The 24,032-nt window shown below is 33.6% G+C and overlaps 2 protein-coding genes across 2 annotated transcripts; both read left to right on the top strand.

The window, feature by feature from the left end:
- LOC18590162 lies at positions 644 to 4,750 on the top strand. Its single transcript, XM_007015538.2, has 4 exons — positions 644 to 750; positions 1,667 to 1,941; positions 3,287 to 3,531; positions 4,122 to 4,750. The coding sequence occupies exons 2-4, from the start codon at positions 1,701 to 1,703 to the stop codon at positions 4,494 to 4,496; spliced, it is 861 nt and encodes a 286-aa protein (XP_007015600.2). The 5' UTR covers positions 644 to 750; positions 1,667 to 1,700; the 3' UTR covers positions 4,497 to 4,750.
- Positions 6,889 to 17,071, top strand: LOC18590163 (ubiquitin carboxyl-terminal hydrolase 8). Its single transcript, XM_007015542.2, has 13 exons — positions 6,889 to 7,174; positions 7,615 to 7,866; positions 9,039 to 9,180; positions 9,844 to 9,903; positions 9,981 to 10,076; positions 11,184 to 11,534; positions 11,661 to 11,801; positions 11,919 to 12,089; positions 12,652 to 12,909; positions 13,011 to 13,159; positions 14,187 to 14,744; positions 15,370 to 15,643; positions 16,512 to 17,071. Exons 1-13 carry the CDS (start codon positions 7,062 to 7,064, stop codon positions 16,623 to 16,625), a joined length of 2,679 nt encoding a protein of 892 aa, XP_007015604.2. The 5' UTR covers positions 6,889 to 7,061; the 3' UTR covers positions 16,626 to 17,071.

Here is a 24,032-nt window from a genome sequence, read left to right on the forward strand (position 1 = left end):
TTTAAATTTGAATCTGATTATATATAATATTAAAAAAATTTAAATTTTTTTGAAATTTGAACCTTCATTCTTCTTACCTTAAAAGACAAACTTTATCACCTCAACTAACCTATTTTTTTTAAATTAGTAAATATAATATTAATTTATATTAATTGAATTATGGTGCAAACTTAAATATGTAAAATTTTATTATTAGGAAGGATTAAATTCATAAGTGGATGGAAAACACTCCAAATCTTTGCCAAATTTATCAACTTAAACGAGTATTTAATGGATTCGGATAATTAATGGATAATGTTATACGATGAAGATTTGATTTTGGATAATATTTTGTAATTTTATACAAATTTTAATAGAATTTAAATATTTTAATAATTAAATAATTTTAAATAAATATTTTAAAAATAACTAATACCCTACTCATTTTCATGTCTACTTTTTATGAAGTTTTAAAAAGGTTATAACATTGTTATTATCTTTGGGACGAAAAGTGGATGCTTTTAGTATCCGCATGACGATCGAGATTGATAGCTTGGGGCCATAACAAGTTTGTGAAGATCAGTGCCTGATTTAGGCCCATATTTTTCAACCCGGCCCATAAAAGAAAACCGACCCATGTCAATCGCTACATTGTCCTGGCTTTAAAGTCTGGAAAAGTGTCCCCGGGGAGCTGGCCTTCCGCCTTACGCCCCTGTTCAAAACGAAACAACAAAGAAGAAAAATTAGTAAAGAGCAAATCAAAAATCAAAGGTAAGATCTTTTTTATTTCTTAATTATAATTCCTTTCCTTGGCTCTAAATGTAATCCTTTTTTTTTTGTTTGCTTATATAAAAGAAATTGCGTGGGATTTTATTACGTTGATGAGTAAGGTATCTGGTTGAATTTCTGGTGATTTTTTCCCCCTAGGGATTGAATATATGCGCATCAACTCTTTGTTCAAATGCTTCTTAGTTTACTTGCCCTGCAAAAAAAAAAAAAAGGAAACCCACTGTGTATAATTCAAGTGAAAACGTGTGGAGAAGGGTTTTATTTTGTTAAATTATTGGATTAACCAATTGGAATTCTATGTTCATCCTGATTTGACTTGTTATCTTTTTCAGAGTTGAGCTTTTTTTTTAAAAAAAAAAATTTAACTGCATGGCATAAAGTTTTCTTTTTCTAACCTCCTTTTGACTGTCTTAGTAGATGTTAACTTCATGAGGAAATAAGTTTACCGGTGAAAAGCCGTTAGCTCAGTAGTTGATTAGGGTTAGGTCCAAGTTCAGCTTGGAGTAGCACGTGTTTTTGGATTAGGGTTACTATATATTTAACTTTTCATAAATACTTACAGGAGAGTTTTTGAATTTTTTATTGTTTCAAAAGCTAATGGAAGTTGCATGTGACTAGTAGGGATTTCTTGGCTGCAAGAAACTTAATATTTGTAAAGGATGCTGGTAGATTTCAGTATGAAGTTTCAATCTTTAGGATAGTTGGATTATAATGGAAAAAAGGGCCTTGCTTATTATTAAATATATGGATAGGGAACCCTAACTACTAATTTGCATTAAAATTTAGCCCCTCCTTATGCAACAACTTCGTATTGTTTTATGGTTGAATTACTTGTGTCCATTTCTTGTTAACTTATGAGACATGAGATTTTGATTGTGGTTGCTGTCTTGCTTGTTAGGTTCTACATTGAAGCTGATTTCTATGTAACAGTGATGAGACGGCATGGACAATATGCCGACTCTGGTGGTGCCAATGCTTATGTCTCTGCTCAGATGCAGCATATGCCTGCACAGAGGATGGAGCACAAGTCTGGTCATTTTCAAGGACAGCTAGAAGCATTCACTCCTGAGAGGGATCAGCCATATGGAACTCCCAAATCAGATGGGCAGTGGAGGTGGGAAAGAGATGGATCAAAAGTGTCAAATCCAATGGCGGCGAAAGTGTTTAATGAAGGCAAGATTGTTTTTTGGACACTCTTCCTCTCTCTACATGTGTTTGTCTCAAGTAGGAGTTTTATTATTGTTGTATATGCTAGTTAATCTCGTTATCTGTTTGTTGTTTATCTTGTAAAAGGAAGACATAAAAGATATGGAGAGCCCATCATTGAGATAACTTATAAACAAGGACATTCCAGTTGTTTAACCAAATATTGGATGTGGGTTATAACATGTGCACCTCTTTGGCTTATTTGCTTGAACATCTTGCTAAGGATGCTTTCTAAACTCAATTAATAACTAAAATACGTCTAGAATATCTTATGCTTTTGTTTTTACTCCAAAACTAAGAGGTTACTCCTGGTTATATTCAGAAACTGGTGCCAATTTTTTCTTTTTCTTGTTGTTATTGTTGTTTTATTTTGCATAGGTTTAGAATTGTGCAGCATACTTCTGGTGGGTTGAGATATATGTAATCGAATGCAAAATGGCCTGTTAACTATAGATATTATGAAATGTTATGGTATTTGCCTCATGCTCTTCTTGAGAAAAAGAGGTGTAGAGCATACTTATTAAATTGAAAGATAATTTATTCCTTAAGATGTTAAAACGTTCATGTCTAAATAGATAAATGTTTGTATTGTTCCTTTCAGTCATTTACTTTCTGGTTTAGTACATGTTATTTTCAAAAAGGGTCTTTCTTGTCCTGCAAAATTCTAGGACAATTTTGTACAAGTATCACAGAATGGGAAACCTGATGCCTAGTGTGTGCTTTTAGAGCCAGGACCAGGTTATGTGACCTTTTGGAGTGTAGGTATTTGCTATTTCAGAGTCATTGACTTGCTTCTCATGGTGTGTTGTCCTTCTAATATTTGTTTCTGTTACTTATACTGCGTGGTTCTCCTCCTAAAGCATAGCCCTCTATATACTTTTTAATAAGCATCTAAGTGAGAGAGAACAGATATTGGAAAATAAAGCTAGAGAGTTCTCTACTTCAGTTTGGGAGATAATTGAATTTCTTGAAACCCTTTTTTTTAGTCCTAGTTTTCTGAACGAGTACTGTGATTGATTGGGGTCATTCTAGTACTCGTATCCTAGATCTTTAGATATATATTCTTAAGGAAGTGGAAAAATGGGCACGAGACTGAATGCCTTTGCTTCATTAGATACTAGGGCTTCTGCGAGATGGCTTCCTTGTAATGGTAACAATTAATTATGACTTAACAATTAACCATGACTTTTTATCATTTTTTTTTCTACATGTTGATGTCTTTTTTTTTCATGCTTGAAAATAACTTTTTAACTTTACATATAAAAGTTGTATTGGACCACTGTTCTTAGTGGAGCTGTTTAATGTGACATAGGACAAGGCACTGATGGATCAAGAACTTATTTCCAGGGCCAGAGGCCAGATCCCAAACTATCTTTAGAAAAACAAAATGCTGATCCCAGATCTCGACCCCATGACGAAGATATGGAAGTTGGCTATGAACAAAATCTTTTGTCAAAAACTTTGGAAGGTCTTGAGAAGAAATTCCTTGATGACATAACGAAACTTGCTAGAGAACAGAATGATGCTGAGGATGCAGAAAATGCTAGACATAGGGAGGTTAGTATTTAGCTCATTTTGCTTCACATTCTCAATATTATCTGCTTCTGTATCTTTGAGTTATTTGCAAAACCAATAACTGCCGACAAGGAAACTCTTTCATAAAATGTTTGCCTGGTTTTTCCTAAGGAAACATAAGTAGAGTTCTAAAAGCAAAAGTTTTATCCAAAAAAAATGTTGCATTGTGATGTTTTAGAGTCAGTACTTTCTCCTTTGATTGGGCGGTTACAGATATTAGAATATGAAACTTTATGGTTTGTACTTGCTGTTACTCAGGCACAATAGTTTTTATGTACAAACTAGTCATTTATAGTTGCCACCTTTGTCTAAAGATTGGCTTAATATAATAGGATGAATCTAAGAAGGGTTCTTCAGCAACCATGCTCTGGCTTCATGGGTTTGCTCTGAATCTAAACTGGCAAGGCAACTTATCTGAAGTAAATATGCCTTCTCACAGAAGCATAAGTATTTAAGGAAGCAAACTGGCATCTGCATTTTGTTCTCATGCCCTTCTTTCCTCTTCCTTGATATCCCTTGGACAACCTTGTTATAGACTTGGATAGTGGTAATATTTTTGTTTTAAATTTCAGAAAATAAATACAATCAATACTCAGTATCAGGAACAGCTAGCAGCACTTCGAACACGGCACGCTAGTCGTAGAGATGAGTTCCTGAGGAAGGAATCTCTTGCACGCCAACAACAATATCAGCAGGCAGTGATTGACCATTATCCTCGTAGCAGCATGGGTCCAGCTGATACCATGCCAATCGGTAATCCTCATCCATACACTGGCGTTGCAGGTTCAGCTGCTGCTGGAGATGCACGTCGAGGCTATAACTCTGATAATTTTGACTCCTACAGAGAGAGGGCTCGATTTCTTGGGGGTGCCAGGGATCATGGTTTTGAACCAAGAGGTTCATACCCTGGGGGCCGTGTGTATGATACCGGATCACGTTATTACTAAATTTTGCTTAGATTAACTTTACTTAGCTACATCCTCCAGGTAGAGTTTTGATAGTTAGCCCGCGAATGCTTGGCATGCTATCTTGTAGTTTATGTTTTATTTGCTGCATCCGTTTGCTTGATTCTTACTTGTTAAGATCCATATCTGGAAAAATCTATTTATTTTTCATAGCTCATTTCTGTTATTTAATTTCATTAATATTGTAGTTTTGAAAGTTTTGAGAATAATGGATCGCTATTCTCTTCATTCTTAAACGGTAGCGTACATATTGATAAAAGCTGACAATTTGGCAATTAGTTGCCTAATCCCTTCTTCAATGATATTGTAGGAGTAGCTTGAGAGAGAGAGAGAGAGAGAGATCTAACCCTGTTTTGTTTGTGACTAAGATTGTGTTTGTAATAGCTGAATTTGATTCTAGACACGATGCCAAAACATTTTTATTCAATTTTAAATGGAATGCTAATGCATTTGCTCTTTCCTTGTGTTTTGTTTTTCCTCAAATTTCGCCATGTCTTGTTTTCTCAGTAACAGAAGCTGGTCTCACTCCACCTTTACCTTTACGTGTGGCCTCCTCCTCTTTTTTGGTTTGGAAAATGGAGGTTTAATATAGTTAGTCAAAAAGTTAGAGATTAAGCCAAGACAATTTTCATGTTGAATCTAAGTTTGATTATATAATTAATTCATGCCTCCAAATGCACGTGCCATGTGCCATTCCTCACTTGCTTTGCTTGGCTTCCACCTCCATCTCACATTGTTGTCCTTGTTTCTTTTTCCACTGTTTTTGTCTCTTTTCTGAATTATTGTATATTTGGAAATGTAATTATTCCATTAAACACCTCAAGATGAAAACCATGTCATTGATAATCATAACTTAACCCCTAAGGGTAAAAACATAGAAACCAAACCACTGCAGGTCATGGTCCTCTTTCAATTTGAAAACTTTTAAACCAAAAGCATAATTATGTAACTCCCTCCAGTTAAGCAATTTGGGATTACAAAACATTCAACAAGCAAGAAAGGGAAGAGCATCATGACTTGGACAGAACTACACAAATGTTGTTACCAAAGTAGAGTGCATTAACAAAAAGGGGAAACAAAGGTACAAATATATACTTAGTAATTGAAGTGGTGGAGGGGTTTTCACATCATACCCCAATTTTGTGCAAACAAAACACCATATCAAACTCAGTCCTCAAGCTGCTAATTTTACTGCCCTAGTAATAGTACATCAAGTTTTGTTGCAAGTAAATTTATTATACTCATTTAAAATAAAAAGAAGAAGAAGAAGAAAAAGAAAAAGAAAAAGAGAGAGATTGAAGTAAAAGGCATGATCATAGAAAAGTAACTGAATGGATATCATTTTAAGGTTTTTTTTTTTTTTTCATTATTTTTGAGCTTTTTCTTTTGGTCAAAGTGCCATTTCAAGTTAAAGGCATTTGGAGGAAAAGAAACTAAATTTGAAGATTTGTTTTTTTCTGTCTTTTTTCTCATAGACATTGATTTTCATATATTTTACTTGTATCCAAAATGAATTAAAATGGAAAATTAGTAGAAGAAGTCAACCACTAATTTTCCTTTGATCTACTTAATCCAAATAATCAATCATTTGACATAAGGATTTATTCAAAGTTCCTTTAACATTATACATATTTTGTTTCAAAAAAGACAGTGGCATATCCACATCTTTAAGGTGAATCAATTAGTGCATAGAGCCACCTCACCATAAAAAGGACAGTGCATAGAAAAATAAAGAAAAACCATTTTTTTTGTTTGTTTTTTGGGTTGAGATTTATGCCTTGGTTTCCTCACATGGTACTGGCAGTCCAAAAGAGGATGAAACCAAGCATAAAAGATACATAGAAAAATATTAATCTAAACCATATAGTATCAACAACATATTATTGTAAAAAAAATAAAAATAAAACAATAGATCTTTTTTTCTTCATAAATTTATAGTAGAAAATGAGAATTCAATTATACTAATTTATCTTTAATTTTATAGTAAAAAATATTCTTAAGAATCATTTAAAATTGTTTTTTGGTTTAAGTGGTAAAGATATTGTAAAGTTTTTATAATAGCATGAAGCTCAAGTTGCAGCAAGTTGCAACTATTTCTCTTATGAAAACCAAACCTTTTTATGGAAAAAAATTAAAAAAATTAAAAATTAAAAAATAAAATATTGTGACCTTTTTTATTACCTAAAAATAATAATAATAAAAAGACATGTCACCTTTTCTATTTCCAGCATTGCTTTTCTTCCCATAACATTTGTCTCTACTTTTGTCCCATAACTTTATTTTCCGATAATAATATATAATAATATATTTTGTTGTATTAATTTTCCCTCCTTGAATCCTCCTCACCAGAAAAAAAAGAAAAAAGAAAAGAAAACAAAACACTGTAACAGTTGTTTGTTTCTCTATTGCAAATCCGGCATTCATTTCTCTCTCTTCTCTCAAATTTTTAGAGAAAAGCAAGAATGATGAGCACCATTCTCTCTCTTCATTTTTAAGCTCTCTTTCACTTTCTTTCTCTCTCTCTTGTTTTTTGTTTCTCTTCCGAGGATGGTGGGTCTCCCTTCCGTGGATTCCTCCGATTCAACTGGCCGAGTCGACTCAGACAACATCATCAACGACAACAACAACAGCGACCAGCGAGTTTACTTTGTTCCCTTCAGGTCAATTTCCTTTGCCAATTTCTTTGTTTTTTTGCCCTTTCCTAATTCAACATTTTACCAAATCTTGAAAAACTTAACTTTTAAAATTTATCAAATGACTCTTGTTTAAAAAAAAAGTTTGGAGTTGAATGGAGCAGTCGCTATCCGTAATGTGATTGGGAATCTTAATAAATATTCATTTTTTATGCTGTTCTTTTAAGGGTAACTTTCTTAGTAACCGAAAAGAACATTTTTTTCAATGCTTATTTAGCTTTGGTTCAATTGGGTTTCTGTTAAAATTTGTAGCATTGTTTGGATTTTTTAAAAACTGGGTTTTGAAGTAAGAAATCGAATTTCTAAATTTTTTAGTGTTTTGTTTTCTAAAATTTTGATTTCTTGTGATTCGATGATGTCTACATTGGTGAAGAGTTTATTTTTATCGTTTTGGTTTTTCTTTTAAGGTGGTGGAAGGATGCACAGGATTCAACTTCAGGTGAATCTGACGTGAAGAAGGGGATTTTGTTTACAGCAACACCAGGGACGTCGTATGCGGGTCCCATGAAGTTAATCAACAACATATTCAACTCGGATCTTGCTTTCAATCTAAGGAAGGAGGAGGATTCTTTGCACAATGGTGAAAATGGTGAGGTTGGTGTTTCGGGACGGGACTATGCTTTGGTTCCGGGAGAAATGTGGTTACAGGCTCTGAAATGGTGAGTGTTTTTAAGATTGGTTTTTAGCATAATCTGATCAGACACTGTTTTCCTTTTGATGTTAAATAGTTTGAATAGGTGGTTCTACTATCCACTGTGGCTTGAATTCTTTTTGATTTCCTAATGGGGTTGAATTGTGTTTGAGTCTTCAGGCAATGGATATTAATTGGATTGATAGGAGAGAAGAGGAAAGAATGGAATTTGCATGAGACGAGTGAATTAAAGTAAAGTTTGATTTCTCTCCAATTGTTTGGATTAGAGAAGTCATGGGGGGAAGAATGATATAGTTTTACTATACTAAAGGTTTTGGTCCAAGTCTTTACCTTTTGAAAGATCTTAATATCTGTGTAATTATATTTTCTATGTTATATGAACTATCTGGTTCCTATCTGATATGGTTGTGACGCCTCCATTGCTCCTTCAAACAACAGCAGACTAAGTTAATGTAAAACTAGGCCAACAATTCTTGACATGTGAGATTATCCTACTTTGAAATTCTTGCAGAACACCCTGATATATTTCACTACAGTTCCTTCTTTGTGTAAACTATGTGGTGCCATGACATTTTTAAATGAATTTAGCTTAAGATCTGCTTTATGAAATTTTATATCATCTATAGTCCAACTGAATTAGGGGGCCTACCACTATGCTGAAATTTTTATGACAAGACTGCAATTATTCTATGCTGGAAACTTTTAGCACACATTCTCAATCTTTTAGATTCCAAGGTTGCTACATCATCTATATCAAATTATACTTGTCAGTATTAGAAGAGCAAGACCTCCTTTAGAAAGAGTGATCTTTTTAACCTATCCACATTAAATGTGAAGTCAATTTCATTCTGAAAATCTTTACTTAATGATCAGAAGATATTGACAATTTGCAATCAGCTTTTATGCATCATGTCCTTCTGGTTTTCTTTTTTTTTTGGTTCCTTTGGGTTCAGGGATATTTGCATGGCTTCTTCTTCCATATTCACTTGCTTTTTATACATCTGGTATTTGCCACTTAATTGTATGAATTTTAGAATGAAAACCAAAGTTTGTTTGATTTACTAAATGTGATTCTTGGAAATCTGTTCTAGTGTTTGATAAATCAATTCTATGTGGCCTTAGAAACTAAGAAGAGCTTAGTAGTATCTCTCAACTCCTACTTTGTGCTGTTCCATGCAGGCATAGTGATGCAAAAGTTGCAGCAAAAGGTGGAAAAAGCTTTTCAGCTGCTGAAGATGACATGGCAGATGTCTATCCCTTGCAGCTAAGGCTTTCTGTTCCACGGGAAACAAATTCATTGGGAGTCAAAATTAGTAAAAAGGTAAGTTCATTTAAGTAGCCAATTGTTCTACTTTTGGTCTGTGAAGATGTATCACACTAGGCTAGCGATAGTTTTTATAATGTATAGAGGCCTAGACATTCTCACATTCTGACCTGTTTTTAATTTTTATATTCAATTTTCAAATGATCAATCTGTTAATTTTAAAAGGGAAATAGAGCATCATGGCATAATACAAAAGGTGTATGTTCAATTTTCACTCAGGAAAGGGGCTTGGCATATTTGTTCCATGTTTGTTATAAAGGCATAGTTTCAAAATAATTAGTTCCATTGAACCAGTCCTATTTTAATAATCTTTTAATTAACTGGACTAAGTGATTCCTGATTTGAGTGCACATGTTGTATTTTGAAACGACACAGTATGAAACTTCATGATTGACAGATGAATCAACTCTGTATAAATATAATTTATTGATTCATAAGATTTTGCTTGCATCTTGGGATTTCAGATGTTCTTACCATTAACGCAATACTATAATCATTGCTTAGTTTGTAGTTTTCTCTGTTGTAATCACAAGATGCATTTCTCATTAATATTGTATCCAGTTTGATTTCTCAAGCTTGTTCATTTCTGAATCATTAGCCCTCCTTCATATTATTGGATCCCCTTGGTTATGTTCTTACATTATGTTTCACTCTTTACAGGACAATGCAGTGGAACTTTTTAGAAGAGCCTGCAAAATCTTTAGCGTAGATTCTGAGCAGGTACTTTTTCAAATCATTAGGGAGGATTTTTTTTTTCTGTTGAAATGGATGGCCATCTAAGTTTCTTGATTGCACAGTTACGCATTTGGGACTTTTCTGGGCAGACAACTCTATATTTTGTGAATGACAGAAATAGATTTCTCAAAGATTGTCAACGCCAGTCAGATCAGGAGGTAAGAGGTAGATTTTTATTTATTTTTTTAAAATGAGATATTATTTTTTATTGATTCATTTGTTTGATGCTGTGCAATCTCCCTCACACGTAGGTTTGTAAAAACCACTTCCTTTACTATTGTGCTTGTGTGCATGTCTTGCGTCTATATAAGAAGTTCAACTTTTTAGAAATTGCTTGTACTTGCCTAAAATAACCATTCAAGTATTTAGAATCTTTGAGTAAAAACACTTCCATCCTGTTTTACCTATAATTACTGTTCAGTATAATATTTTTAGGAAATATACTTCCCATATAATTTCTACTGATTAGTGCTAATAGAACCAATTCACAAATATTGCCTTCCATCATTTGATTTACACTCCAATGTTCAGCTAAACTACCTGGTTTCCATCATATGGGGCATATTGAAAAAGGAATATTGTAAGAATCCTTTATTCAGAAAATTAAAACTACATGAGATTATTTTTAATTTTGAGACAAGGTCTTGACATTTGAGTTTCCTTTAGGAGAGTTTAATGTTTCTTTATGCTTATAAGAGATATTCTAGCTTCACAATGTTCTGTTTCCTTTTCCCATTTGATCAATTTTTTCTTTATGGTACAATTTGGGCCACTTGTTATATTTCAACTATTCCTACCATATACTATTATTTTTTCTTTGATTGACATGATTATTTATTTGATTACTTAATTATGCTAAAATTTCTAGAAATTATTTCACATTAAATTTTGAGCCCCAAAAAGGTAGATTTCAGTTGCATTCTAAATCAATATATGTAACCTCATGAGGGGAATTTTTATATACCTGAAGTCCTTTTACTGTGAGTCATTTTTTTATACCATAAAAGCATTTGTATATTTGGTAGGATAAGAGAATGAATGTTAAGATGATGCCAACTGTGATTTGGACCACTGCATGGCAAAAGTGTGAATCGATCTCAAAGCAAGGGGCACATGATTTTCCCCCTTCATGTTAATATACTGCTCTCTAGCTGCTTTCTTGTTGGTCTTTAATTGGAATATCATATAAATCACTTGTCTTGCAAATCATTAGTTGTAATTTTGATGCATGCCAGTAATGTTTTGTTACTTCTGTTTATCTGTAGATTCTCCTGGAGTTGCAAGTCTATGGGTTGTCAGATTCCATGAAAGGTAGAGAAGGAAAAAAAGATGAAATGTCAGGACAACATCCTACAAATTGCTCTTCTGGTGCTTCAGTCATGATAAATGGTTGCACTGGCACTGCAAATTCCACTTCATTTGGTACTAATGCTTCAACATTCTGTGGAAGATCTGGAGAAGCTGGTTCTTTGGGATTGACTGGATTACAAAATCTCGGAAACACTTGTTTCATGAACAGTGCCATTCAGTGCTTGGCTCATACACCAAAGATGATTGACTATTTTCTTGGAGATTATTGTAGAGAAATAAATCATGACAATCCTTTGGGCATGAATGTATATTCTATTTCTTTTAATCCCTCTGCTTTCATGTTTCATTATATTTAATAAATTTTCCAGTATAGTGAGAAGTCCAAACTGTTCTTAGTTGTATGCACCCTTTGAAGCATGCACTTTTTTCAGGGTGAGATTGCTTCAGCTTTCGGGGATCTATTGAGGAAGTTATGGGCCCCTGGAGCAACTCCTGTGGCACCAAGAACATTTAAGGCAAAGCTTGCTCGTTTTGCTCCGCAATTTAGTGGCTTCAATCAGCATGATTCTCAAGTCAGTGAACATTCTCTTTCTCTCAATACTTGACTTTTTTTTTCCTCAGGTGGGTGATTGTAATGTGATACATATTCCATGTTTTTGTTTATTAATTTGATGTGTGTTATATCTTAGGAACTTCTTGCTTTTTTGTTGGATGGACTTCATGAGGATCTAAATCGTGTGAAAAGCAAGCCTTATGTTGAAGTGAGGGATGGTGAGGGTCGACAAGATGAAGAAGTAGCTAATGAATATTGGCAAAACCACCTGGCTCGTAATGATTCTATCATTGTTGATGTGTGCCAGGTAATTCCTATTTTTCCTCTTGTTCTATTTGGTTCTGAGTACTCATGGTGAAAATTTTATTTGACTAGTTAGTTATTTAACTTTCATCCTTTTGAACTCCTAAAGCTATTGATTCTGAGAAAAAAAAATTGCAAGATTTTAAGTTGGAAATGGCATAAAACAACTTGATAACTACAAGGAGTAGATAGCATCCAATTTCTTCTCTTTTAGAGGAGGGGGGGGAGGGGGGGTTAATAGGGAGATCATGATAGCATACATCTTGGAAAATTAAGTATGTACATTTGTTTTTATGTTGTTCTTGTAGAATGATATAATTGTGGCTTATAGATGAATCAATTGTTCTATTATTGCATGGTTGATTTTGTTTAGTTTATGGAATAAAAAATAAGACTTATTCCAGAATCCAGAATATTGTGAAATACCTCAGGCAAGCTGGATTTAATGTGTATACTATTTTAAATAACACTTTGTGTTTCAGTATAAAAGTAGGTGGTTTTTGCTTGTATTTGTTGAATAGTTTATTATTCCACATAATTCTTGTCATGATTATATTTCATTGCAGGGTCAATTTAAATCAACATTAGTTTGTCCAGAATGCAAAAAGGTCTCTATAACATTTGATCCATTCATGTACCTGTCACTACCTCTACCATCAACAACATTGCGAACAATGACTGTAACTGTCATCAGTACTGATGGAACTTCTCAACCATCTCCATTTACGATTACTGTCCCAAAGAGTGGGAGATTTGAAGACCTTATCCAGGCTCTAAGTGTTGCATGTTCTTTGGGTGCCAATGAGACCCTTCTGGTGGCAGAGGTATATTGCATTGTTTACAACATCTGAATATGTTTGATTGTAATGTTGTTGTTATGCTTATACATATTTATCTAAGCCTGTAACCATTAATTTATATGCAGATATATAACAACCGGATTATACGTTTTCTCGAAGAGCCTGCTGATTCTTTATCCTTGATTCGAGATGATGACAGACTGGTTGCTTATCAGTTAAATAAAGACATGGTCAAAGCTCCTTCAGTTGTATTTATGCATCAGCAGATGGAGGAGTAAGTTTGTTTAATTCCTAGCTTGACAATGCTTTCAGCTCTCAGCATCTCTCCCACTTTCTTGTTCATGATTTACATTTTATTTTCATGTGTGCACGGTGTATGTCTTTGTTTTTTTGGACTTCGGGGAAGGGGGATCTGAACTCTGCTCTTTAAGCAGTGAGATCATACACCCACCAATGAGTCAAATGCTTGGATGCATGCATGGCGTATGTCTTGTTTTACTTCTTGTTAAAAAAAATGTTCTGAGGTTGTTTAAATTGAAAATTAAGTAATGTGGATTACATGTGACTACCAAATTTTGCTGTGACTGATACATATTTTATATTTATGTAGGAAGATGTTTGAGGCAAAATAGATGCCTGTCAAGTTATCCCATAATTGCATCTTTGCATGTTCATTTGGGATTTTGTTGCATCTCCTTGTTGTGTTATCTAGTTTAACAGCTTTGCAAACTCATTGACCAATCTTTTGTTGTAGATTTGATAGAATATGATTTTTTTCATGCAAGCTAAACCTTGCTGCTTGCTTCATAAGGGAACACTTTTTGGGATGGCTTTATGGGTCTTATAGGTATGACAACTAAGGTTGAACACCATTCATGCTTGATCTTAATAGTAGGAAATGATGATAGGTTTTTTTTGTCAATTCTAGTTTACCTCTCAACATCAGTTGGGAAAAAAAGATGGTAGATTCACTTGATTATTAAAAAAATTTAATATGTCGAGTGTTATAGGTAATCTAGTTGTTTGGTCTGTTACCTCCAAAAGACATAAAACACTCATGTGGGTTGTACCTTTTTTCCTGTTTCTTCTTCTTGTTACTTTTTTTTTCTGTACTTGTTGATGATCCACTATGATTGGCAAGATAAATTTTACTTAAAATCCTACTTCTTGTTTTCTTTTGACTTTAAAAAGTCTACCACATACATCTGCACAATGAATACTTTGAGTTTGTTTTGAAAATACCAGTTAGTTTTGGTTGGTATCTCTTATAACCTAAACTTTATGATATTTTCTACTTTCAGGCAGTACATCCATGGGAAACTGACCTCAAGTTGGAAGACATTTGGAATTCCTCTTGTAGCAAGGCTTTCTAATGTTGTCAATGGATCTGACATCCATGGTCTGTATCTGAAATTACTAAATCCATTTCAGATACGGGCTGAAGAAGTCTTAGATGATTGTGATACCTCTGAGAGCACTGCAGTTGAAGACATTTCTCAGAAAGAGCATGGATCATCTCCTGTTTCAAATGGGTTTGAAAAGCACCCTGATGCAAATGGGGTTGTCTCACCCTCAGAGTGTGAATTACAGTTTTACTTAACTGATGAAAAAGGAATAGTCAAGGAATCCCAGATAATTATGGGTGAAACAGTACCAGCTGCAGGAGTGTCTGGGAGGTTACATGTGCTAGCTTCCTGGCCAGAAAAATATGTTAAAGAGTATGATACACAGCTGCTTAGCTCTTTACCGCAGATTTTTAAGTCTTGCTTTTTCACAAAGAGACCTCAGGAATCTGTTTCTCTGTATAAGTGTCTTCAAGCATTCTTGATGGAGGAGCCCCTTGGACCAGAAGACATGTGGTCAGTGTCTACATTTTTGCTCTTTAACTTTGCATAAGAAATGTTTTGCATCTTAAAAAGCTATAATTTTTGTGTTACTTATTTGGGAGGATTAACGTCTATCAGCCAGTAAGTTGAATTCTGTTTTGCTGATTATTTTTAACCTTCGCAATGTTTTCTTGTTTCTGCTTTGCCTTCTGATAGAAAACCTTGCATGCAGGTCTTGACTATTGGAAGCTGCAGTGCCCCTTTTATGAACTAATAGCTTATCCATTAATATACTATTCATCAATAGCTTCTTTCGATTTTAGATTGAATAATATCTGCTCATACTCTATTTTCTTATGTTTTTTAAAGCTAATTTGACTTTTCTGAGGCCTGCTAACTTCTGATGCTTTGGCTTTAAGTCCCTGTATTTCTTTGCAGAATTGCCATTAAAATCCCTCCATACATCCTCTAATAAGTTGTTTATATGAGTACTTGAAACATTGGCCTATTTTATATATGAATGTATGCATGTATATAAGAAAAATTGGCTATTAATCTCCATCAATAGCCCTCCTCATCAACCATCAACTTTTCTTGTGGATATGTTGCTTCTTGACATTGTCTTTCTAATGCCTGGTCTTAATCAATGTAATTTTAGGTACTGTCCAGGGTGCAAAGAGCACCGTCAAGCCAGTAAAAAGTTGGATCTTTGGAGACTGCCGGAGATTCTGGTTATTCATTTAAAAAGATTCTCATATAGTCGATTCTTGAAAAACAAGCTGGAGACATTTGTTGACTTCCCCATTGATGATCTTGATCTGTCAAATTATATTGCTTATAGGAATGGTGAGTTATCTAATCGTTACATGCTTTATGCTGTCAGCAATCACTATGGAAGCATGGGAGGTGGCCATTATACTGCATTTGTCCATGTAAGTGAAGACCTAAAAATCTTATTTATAGTTTCCATAAAAAATATGAATTTGGGGAGCCTGTTCGTGATTTTTTATTAAAGAAAATCTTATTTCATATTAATCATGATTGAGCTAACAAGAGTACAAGGATAGCATATTACCTTCATGTGTATGTAGCATGTGGTGCATGTGGTATTTTATGCTGTGGGTTTGCTCAAGTGGAAAGAACAACACACACAAACAAACTCATACATCCTTATGTTGCCGTAAACATCAAACCTGTCTCAGTGAATTGATATCCGTGGTGATCAGTCCCATTGTTGGAACATTGGTCAGGGTACATGAACCTTTTGAAAGAATGCAAGGATCTGGATCTAGACCACAGGCATAGAACCTTCTCAGTTTGTGACCGTAAGACCTGAGAGTATGCAAGATTTTAGTTGGATGATTAAACAAATTTTAGCATTTGAGCTAGCTAATTTAAATCTTGTTATTTACTTCTCTGTTCTGCACATGTTGGAGGACTTTGTTACAAATCCTTTTCAAGCAGTCAGCTACTTTCAACTTCAAATGCTCTTTTCCACACTTCTCAAGTACCAAACCCTCTCCCGACCCCCCAAAAAAGGTGTCCAAAATCCTTTTTGAACTGGGTCTCATAATGCAGGCTCGTTTCAGAAGAGGATATACATAGATAAGTGCCAATAGATTACAATGGGGGATACTGATTATTTTTTATTTTTGGGAAGGCAAACTGATTAATTTGTTTAGCATGAAATATAAAATTTTCCCCCTTTCAATTCTAAGATTTTGTGAAAAATGATTGCATGTGTACTTGATTGTGTGTTGGTACTGCTGGAATACTCTAATTTTTGTTTCTCTGATGTAGCATGGTGGTGGTCGGTGGTACGAGTTTGATGATAGCCATGTTTATCCCATCGGCCTGGAGAAGATAAAGACATCTGCTGCTTATCTTCTCTTCTACAGAAGAGTTGTAGAATAAAAACATCTGGGTCATCACTTGCCAAAACCATTCTAAGCTAGGTATTATTTGTTAGTGAAAATATCAAAATTTTGCTGCCTTACAATTACCAATCTCAGAAGAGTAGCATTCTTTCATCTTTGGCATTGTTTAGTCTAAGTCGATAGTGTCTAGCATTGCAGAGGAAGGGAGATTAAAACGTAGAGTAGATGCCAGTGATGGCTGTAACATAGTAGCAATTCAAGAGGTGAGAGAGACTGAAGGGGATTTTTTTTTTTTTTATACTTATATCCATTTGTGAAAGGAAGTGTCTAGCTTTTTCTTTTTTCACATATTGAAAGTTTTACCAAAGGTTGTTGCTTTTAACCACTGTGAAGGTGTAATTTTGGTTAATGTTATTGTACAACTGATGATTGAACACTGAATTAATTCATTGATAGCTAATTCACGAGTTACCATTTTCAACATGCCATTATCTATGCAATGTTTCGTAAATTGTTGCCATTGCTTTCTCTTAAAGAATGTGAGTGTAGAACCCAAGTTACTGCTGCATGTCTGCGTTCATACTTAAATTCAGGATTTACTTAGGGGATGACTGGAGATTTGATGTCATTTGAAGAGAATCAAGTAAATTCTCAGGTTAAAAAAAGGTTAAATGACAGGAGATATTTTTATATATACCAGGGTCAGATGGAAGATATCTGTTTTCTCACTGAGTTTTATTAGTAATGGTGGACCACTTTTCCCCTCTTTCCCTTTTTGTGTAAGATGTGACTTGACTCTCTTGATAATTGTAGTACCATTGTACCCTGAGCCCAGTTAACTCCAGGACCACTCTCCCTTGGTTCACATTTGCCTCAGTTGCCTGTGGTTCTGATTTCTTGAGCACAATTGAGTTTTTCATTGAAAAATTCCAACCTTTAATCTCTACATGATTATAATTATTGCTTTTGGTATGGTCAGTTTATTTGTTAGCTTTGAATTAAAGAGAACACAAAATTAGAAAAAAGAACAAAAGATTGAAATTGAAAATTTGCGGTATGATCCTCTGTGTGGGGGTGCAAAAGGGAGAGAACTTCAATTTGAGACAATTGACATGTGAACAAGAAGGTTAAATTCAATTTAAAGAAAAATGTTCTACATAATCACGTGAAAGTTGTCCTGTTGAGGAATGCTTGGGTATTCTCGGTGTTGAGAATTGTGTTCACTTTGCAAGCCCATGTTACATGTTGTCGAATCCCACCAAAAACCCATGTTACAGGACGCTATGGATAAAAGAACTGCATGTGCTTGGACTGGTTCCACTGAGAATTGATTCTTTAATTTCAAACTAGCCAGCTACTAATTCTTGTTTTCTTTTCTTTAACCCCTTTGGACATTGGATACTCATTGATTGAATCAAGTAAACTTTCATTGTAGTAAATACATGTTTCAATTGCCAGAGAATAGCCTCAGATTTCTGTGTGTCGTATTTACTTTTAGGTTCTGGAAGAAAGCCAAAGCTATCATGGTCTCAAATTGACAAGCATTTTCCTGAAACCCAAGAAATTAGAAAGGCAGGCAGTTCTTTCTTTTGCTTTGATTGATTTGCTACTCTTGATAACTCAATTTCTGTTTGTTAGGAAATCACTATACAAACACTTTTCATGGATATGCTAAGGCTGGTAAATTTGTATGCATGGAACAATGATGATCTGATAGTATATGCATCACATTACTAAGAATGATTGATTCAGAGGACTCCAAAAGAAAGGAAATACAAGCATTGCTTCTCATTTCCATTGATTATCATATGTAGGCAAATCCAAATCATCAGTCAATTTCATATAATTATATGAGGACCAAAAATGTCCTTCAACTTGTTCTATGAAAAATTGTTTGCTTCCAAAATTATAGACAAATCTCCACCTTTTTCCAACTATCAAAGTCTAATCTATCTAATCAGAATAGATAGATAATATCTATTTTTTTTACCAGACGAAAAATCGAATATTAATTGATATTATTAATTTTCAATATAGAATAAATAATAGTAATCTATAATTTAGATATGAATCAAGATATCGTATGTTAATTAAAATTTATATTTAAATTCAAAATTTTAAATTAAATTATTCTGATTGCAAAATAGAATAATTTATGACGATGAATCAATTTTATGACTATCTTGGTAAGCTATCAAGTAACAAAATTTTCTTGGAAGCCTTATCTCGAAATAAATCAACTAAGCTTTAATTATGTATAAATATATGTTTGTATGCATTACGTGAGAAGCAAGGTGATGAAAAGAAGTGAAAGTGAAGGATACAAATTAAGGAGGACAGAATATGTGGTAGACAATTTATACAAGTGAGATTGTACACGGAAGCTTTATTTATTATTTTGGAGGACACTGACACCGGACTATACTTAGGACCACAAAATAATTTTTAAATCTCTTTTCTTTTAACAGAAAAAGAAAAATAAATAAATAAATAGAATTGGAAAAGAACAGTCTCCTCTTGCACCACTATATATCATTAGACATTCTTTGGAAGAAATAATGTTTATTAGCTTCTTACATAGTTGATGACCCTAAATATGCTAATCCTTTTTAATTCTAAGAATTAAATGAGTTATTATTTTTAAATCCCAAAAACTTAGTTATGATTATTCAAAATAATTTTAAAAAGCAATGGATGTATAATATAATGAAAATGAATGGTACCCTTAATTATTATGAGTTAGAGTTGTTGTTTTCATGTGATGACGAGTCTACATGTGTTACATAAATAGCAGCTACATTGGAGTGGTCCAATTTTAACATTGTCCTGCGGGAAAATTAGATCAGATCGAAACAAAATCCAAGGAGTCATCATTTAATTAAGTTGGTGACATTTGGTTTTGGATTTTGGCATCGCTTTCGAGATAATAAGACGAACAAGCAGCCACCATACGAAATTTCTTTTTTCTTTTTCTTTTATTTTCCTTGATCTTGAACTGGAAAAGCAATTTTCAATTGACATAATTGAAGAAAGCATTACAAAGACTACACCATTGTGACATCTCTTTCATGCCCCAATAGAGTATTATGGAGTCTCCCTCAGCCAAAAATATGTCACATATTTAAGAATATATATGTGTGTGTATATATAATATCAATATTATTTATATTTTTAATGTTACCGATGAGAATATGAGATCTTCTCTTAATGGTAAAACGGAAGTAGCTGGATTTAGCATCTCTTTCATGCCCACATATGAGTATTATGGCTTAAACAACACAAGCTTGAGTTTAAATTTGATTAAACATCTCACTCTTGCTTTCATCTCAAACCTTATATATCAGAAAAAGACAATCATACATACAATACGTACATGCATGTCATAAAGCCCAATTTCAAGGGTCTTATTAGCCACAAAATTGAGACAAAACAAAACCTAACCCATCCCGACTTGTTTGCAAGATTGATTTTTATATTCAATCAAAATTTGGATTAATACATTTTTTTTAAAGGTTGGATTAATACTGGTTACATAATCAAATTTACCACATTGAAGAAATATTAATGACAAACATATATTTTTTTTTTGGAGAAGGGGCTATTTTGGATTAATTCTTTTCTTAAAAAAGGCTTGAGATATTTTATTAAAAATCATAATCATCGTGTCATTAAAATCTTTTACGAGAGTGACAAAGTAAAAGACTTCTGATGACATTAATTAATCCGGTTAAACGTAAGTCTTTGTACAATTCTTGTGAGCGTTGCGTATAAAAACAAAGCAGTGCCTCTAACCCTATAACCCTACACAAAGTCAAGTTTCCTTTCCCTCTATGCCGACATGATAAACAACCTTAACAGCAAGCCAGAACTTATAAGCCACACTGGTAAGAGTGAGGGGATTTAGGACTTAAACTATGTTTGTTTTTTTTTTTTTTTTTACCCTTTTCCCTTTGCTTTCTTAATCAGGCAAAAAAGATCATATACATCCTTTTAGAAAGTCCCCTGTGACAAGTGCTGTCCAACGAGATTGTATGTCTGTATTTCCCAAATTCCACAAGTAAAACCAAGTAATACAACGCTAGCTAGTGATGATGATAATGAAGCATTTTATGCAAAGGTTTTTTTATAAAGGAAAAAAAAAGAAAGTAATTAAGCTGTTTAATTAGAGCAGGCCCTATTACTCTTCCTATTTGATTTTATATATTCTTATATTGTTTAATATATTAGATTTATTCATGAACTGTAATTCATATATGAATTAGTCATTATCAATATTAAAAAACCTAGGTTGATCAGCCATCCCAATCATTCCAGCTATATTGTAATACCAAGATATTTGTTCTAATAGACATGCATATCTGTCAAACAAGTACAACACATTGGAGCTTCCAAGTGGTCCATAGCAGTGTTCACCAGATAAGTAAAAACCTCAAAAACAAATCAGATCCAATCCAACACTTCAAGATGAAAGCTTCATGTGTATACAACTATCGATCGAATGCATATACGTATTTTTTCTTTCGTTTTTCCAGTTAATTTTGAAAATAGTTTAATTAATGGTGCCCAAAGATTAGAACTTAGCATTCATTTTGGAGGTCTTGGATTCGAATTCTAAGACAAGTTGAACGAGATTTACGAGATGAAAATTATTATTCTTCATTGCGTAATTAAATAGTTCATAATACAAAAGAAAATCATTTACAGGTGTTAATAAATTAATCAAATAAAATCTTAATTATAAATATTTTATCAAATTAAAACTTGAAAATATAATATAATCTCATATCCTTCTAGGATAAAGACAAAATAGGAGAGCTCCTATTCTTGCTTGAATTGTATAGCTTGCGCATGCATTGAACTTGGAGAATCATAGTTTTATTATTTATAGCGTTTTAAAGATAAAATCTTAAGCTTAAATTAATGTTTCCAATTGTCGAAGAAGATACTTTCCTAATTTATGATCATTTTATTAACAATAAAAGGTAATAATTTATATAAGTAAAATATTGATAATAAGTTTGCATATCTTTTTAAGTATATATAATTTTGAGTTATACAATAAGAAATAATTTTTTTATGTCTCATAAATTGAATCATTTTTTTAAAGATTGAATATAAAATACTTTTAATTCATTATAAGTTTTAACTGAATAGTATTTTTTTTTATAATTAAAAGAAGAGAAATTTGAATTTTACTTTTTAAGTAAGAGAATTATATATTAATTAATGTGTTAAATGTTTGAATGTAAATTTTAATTAAATAGTGTCATTTTGAAAAAAAAAAGTAAAAAAAAATGATGTTAAGTGAAGTGGTATGAAATTTTTTACCATGAACGGGCTGTGTCCAAGGAGCAAACAAGGGGTGCCCGTTAAAATGGCGGTACCAATTAGTGTAGCCCATATTTTTTAATTAAGAAATTAGAAAGAATAGGTAATAATTATGGAGATATTGACCGAAGAGAAAAAGAAAGCGTCGGAAGAGAGAGGGAATGAGTTGCATGGTGAATGGTGATAATGCGAGGAAGACAGAGAGGGACCGCAGGGAGAGTAAAGTGTGGGGTTAAAAAAGGGCGGGGGTTATCATATCAGAAATCAAAAGAACGCATGAAGTGGGAAATCTAAAGGTATCTGCCAGCCTTGATGTTGGCAACGAGAAAAGGTTATGTCACTACTGACTGACCACCTCTCTCTCTCTCTGCTGTTGCTGTTGTTGCTGCTGCTGCCTCCATCTGTTGTTTCTGCAGAGACGGCAGCTGTTTCCTGTTTCTAATCCTACCCCCAGAGAGAGAGAGAAACAGATCATAGCTAGCCTATATATTAGCTCTCATTATTTGTGACATGACAGTCCAATCCAGACTTTTTTTTTACATAAAGAGAGCCCATAAAGTAATAATAATAGTATTATATAAAAGAAAGAAAACCAACATATACTTCCAAAATACCAATTACATGATTTGACATTACAGATTCTGTACTATTAGCCCATATCCCAACAGACAAACCCCGGTTTCATTTACACCCGATTACCCCTTCTTAATCTTTCTCTTTCTCCAGGCCTTCCTTTTTTCCTTTTTATTTTTTCTTCTGGGCAAACTACAAATTTCTGTACAAGCGCAGAGAAGTCATGCTATATCATATATATATATGGACACATGCCATGCACGTTTGATGAATTCACAGTCCCACTGTATCATGGTTCGATTTGGCCATTTGGGGGGCATCAAGTAAAGTGTACTGTGCTATAGTGGGGATTGCACCATACAAAGGGACCCCACTTTTCAAGCTTCCTTTTTCTTTTTTTCCTTAAAACTTTTTTCTTCAAGGGAATCAACTATTGCCAATGGTGGTTTGTTCTGTATTATCACAGTTTGTTTTTATTGGTTGATGCTAGGGTTTTCATGACCTCAGCGTGACACAAGCATCTAAGGTTTTTACTGCTTGATATGTGCTCTGCTTGTTAAAAACAAAAGGAGAGAGTGCAAAGAGTTTGCTTGAGAGAGAAATACAAGTTACGAGTAGGGACTATGAAAGTGAAAAGATTATAAAACATTAATGGCTCAGTTAAGCATCGATTAAGTTGAATATTAAGGTGTTGTCATTTTTCTTTTTCTAATGAGAGAGTGATTGACGTTTAAGTAAATCTGCACCAATCCTAGCGGCCACTAGTAGCGTCGTTGACGTAACATCTAGGGTTTTATTACTACTTACGTTCGTTGGCTGCTAACAATTCCTCATCTTGACTTTGAAAGCTATAGGCTATATTCCTTTCTCACTGTTCCATTTCTATTTGGTAAAAGGGCTAATTTGGCACAAGCAATAGACTCATATGATGCAAATATTTGGAGCTTATTTTGAAGAGATTCCTTGTCATAAAATTAAAATTGATATTTGGATGGTATTTTATCCTTTCTTTTTTTTTTGGGATAATAGAATCTAAAATTCCTCTCTAGCAAAGACAAGAAATGTTTACACTACCAGTGGCAACGAAATGACTATCCAATAAGACTCAAACCTAAAATAATTACTTATTCGTTAAGGAGAGACAAGGTTACTACATATACACGTACGTGTGTGTGTGTGTGTATGTGAATACAAATATTTTTCATATATTAACAAAAATTAAAAATTTGTACCAAATTTGAAGCTTGAACTCGAAAGAAAAGGGGTGACAAAAATTAAGCAAAACTCAAGGGGTTTTAACTCAAAGGCTGCTGAAGCTGATCATAAGTCTTTTAGTGAAAGAAATGGAGGAAGAGCAAGCATGCATATATCTGCAGACAGTAGTCCCTTGAAGAATATTTGTATGGCTGATTTGGCCAACCGGAAGCATTGCAAAAGTTGTTTTTGTGTATCCCAAGGTTGTGTGTGTGTCGTGTATCACTGTAAATCTTTCTGCATGATTTTTGAGCCATCAAATTCGGTGAAAAAAAACAAAATATTATAT

The sequence above is a fragment of the Theobroma cacao genome, chromosome 9 (genome assembly GCF_000208745.1).
Source record: "Theobroma cacao cultivar B97-61/B2 chromosome 9, Criollo_cocoa_genome_V2, whole genome shotgun sequence".
NCBI classification, from domain to species: Eukaryota; Viridiplantae; Streptophyta; class Magnoliopsida; order Malvales; family Malvaceae; genus Theobroma; species Theobroma cacao.

Excerpts from the sequence above, each read along its gene's own strand:
- LOC18590162 (XM_007015538.2), top strand. The coding sequence starts at position 1,701 with ATGAGACGGCATGGACAATATGCCGACTCTGGTGGTGCCAATGCTTAT. Across the intron at positions 1,942-3,286 it reads GGCGAAAGTGTTTAATGAAG|GACAAGGCACTGATGGATCA; the intron begins GCAAGATTGTTT and ends AATGTGACATAG. Across the intron at positions 3,532-4,121 it reads AAAATGCTAGACATAGGGAG|AAAATAAATACAATCAATAC; the intron begins GTTAGTATTTAG and ends TTTAAATTTCAG.
- LOC18590163 (XM_007015542.2), top strand. The coding sequence starts at position 7,062 with ATGGTGGGTCTCCCTTCCGTGGATTCCTCCGATTCAACTGGCCGAGTC. Across the intron at positions 7,867-9,038 it reads TGGTTACAGGCTCTGAAATG|GCATAGTGATGCAAAAGTTG; the intron begins GTGAGTGTTTTT and ends TGTTCCATGCAG. Across the intron at positions 9,904-9,980 it reads TTAGCGTAGATTCTGAGCAG|TTACGCATTTGGGACTTTTC; the intron begins GTACTTTTTCAA and ends TTGATTGCACAG.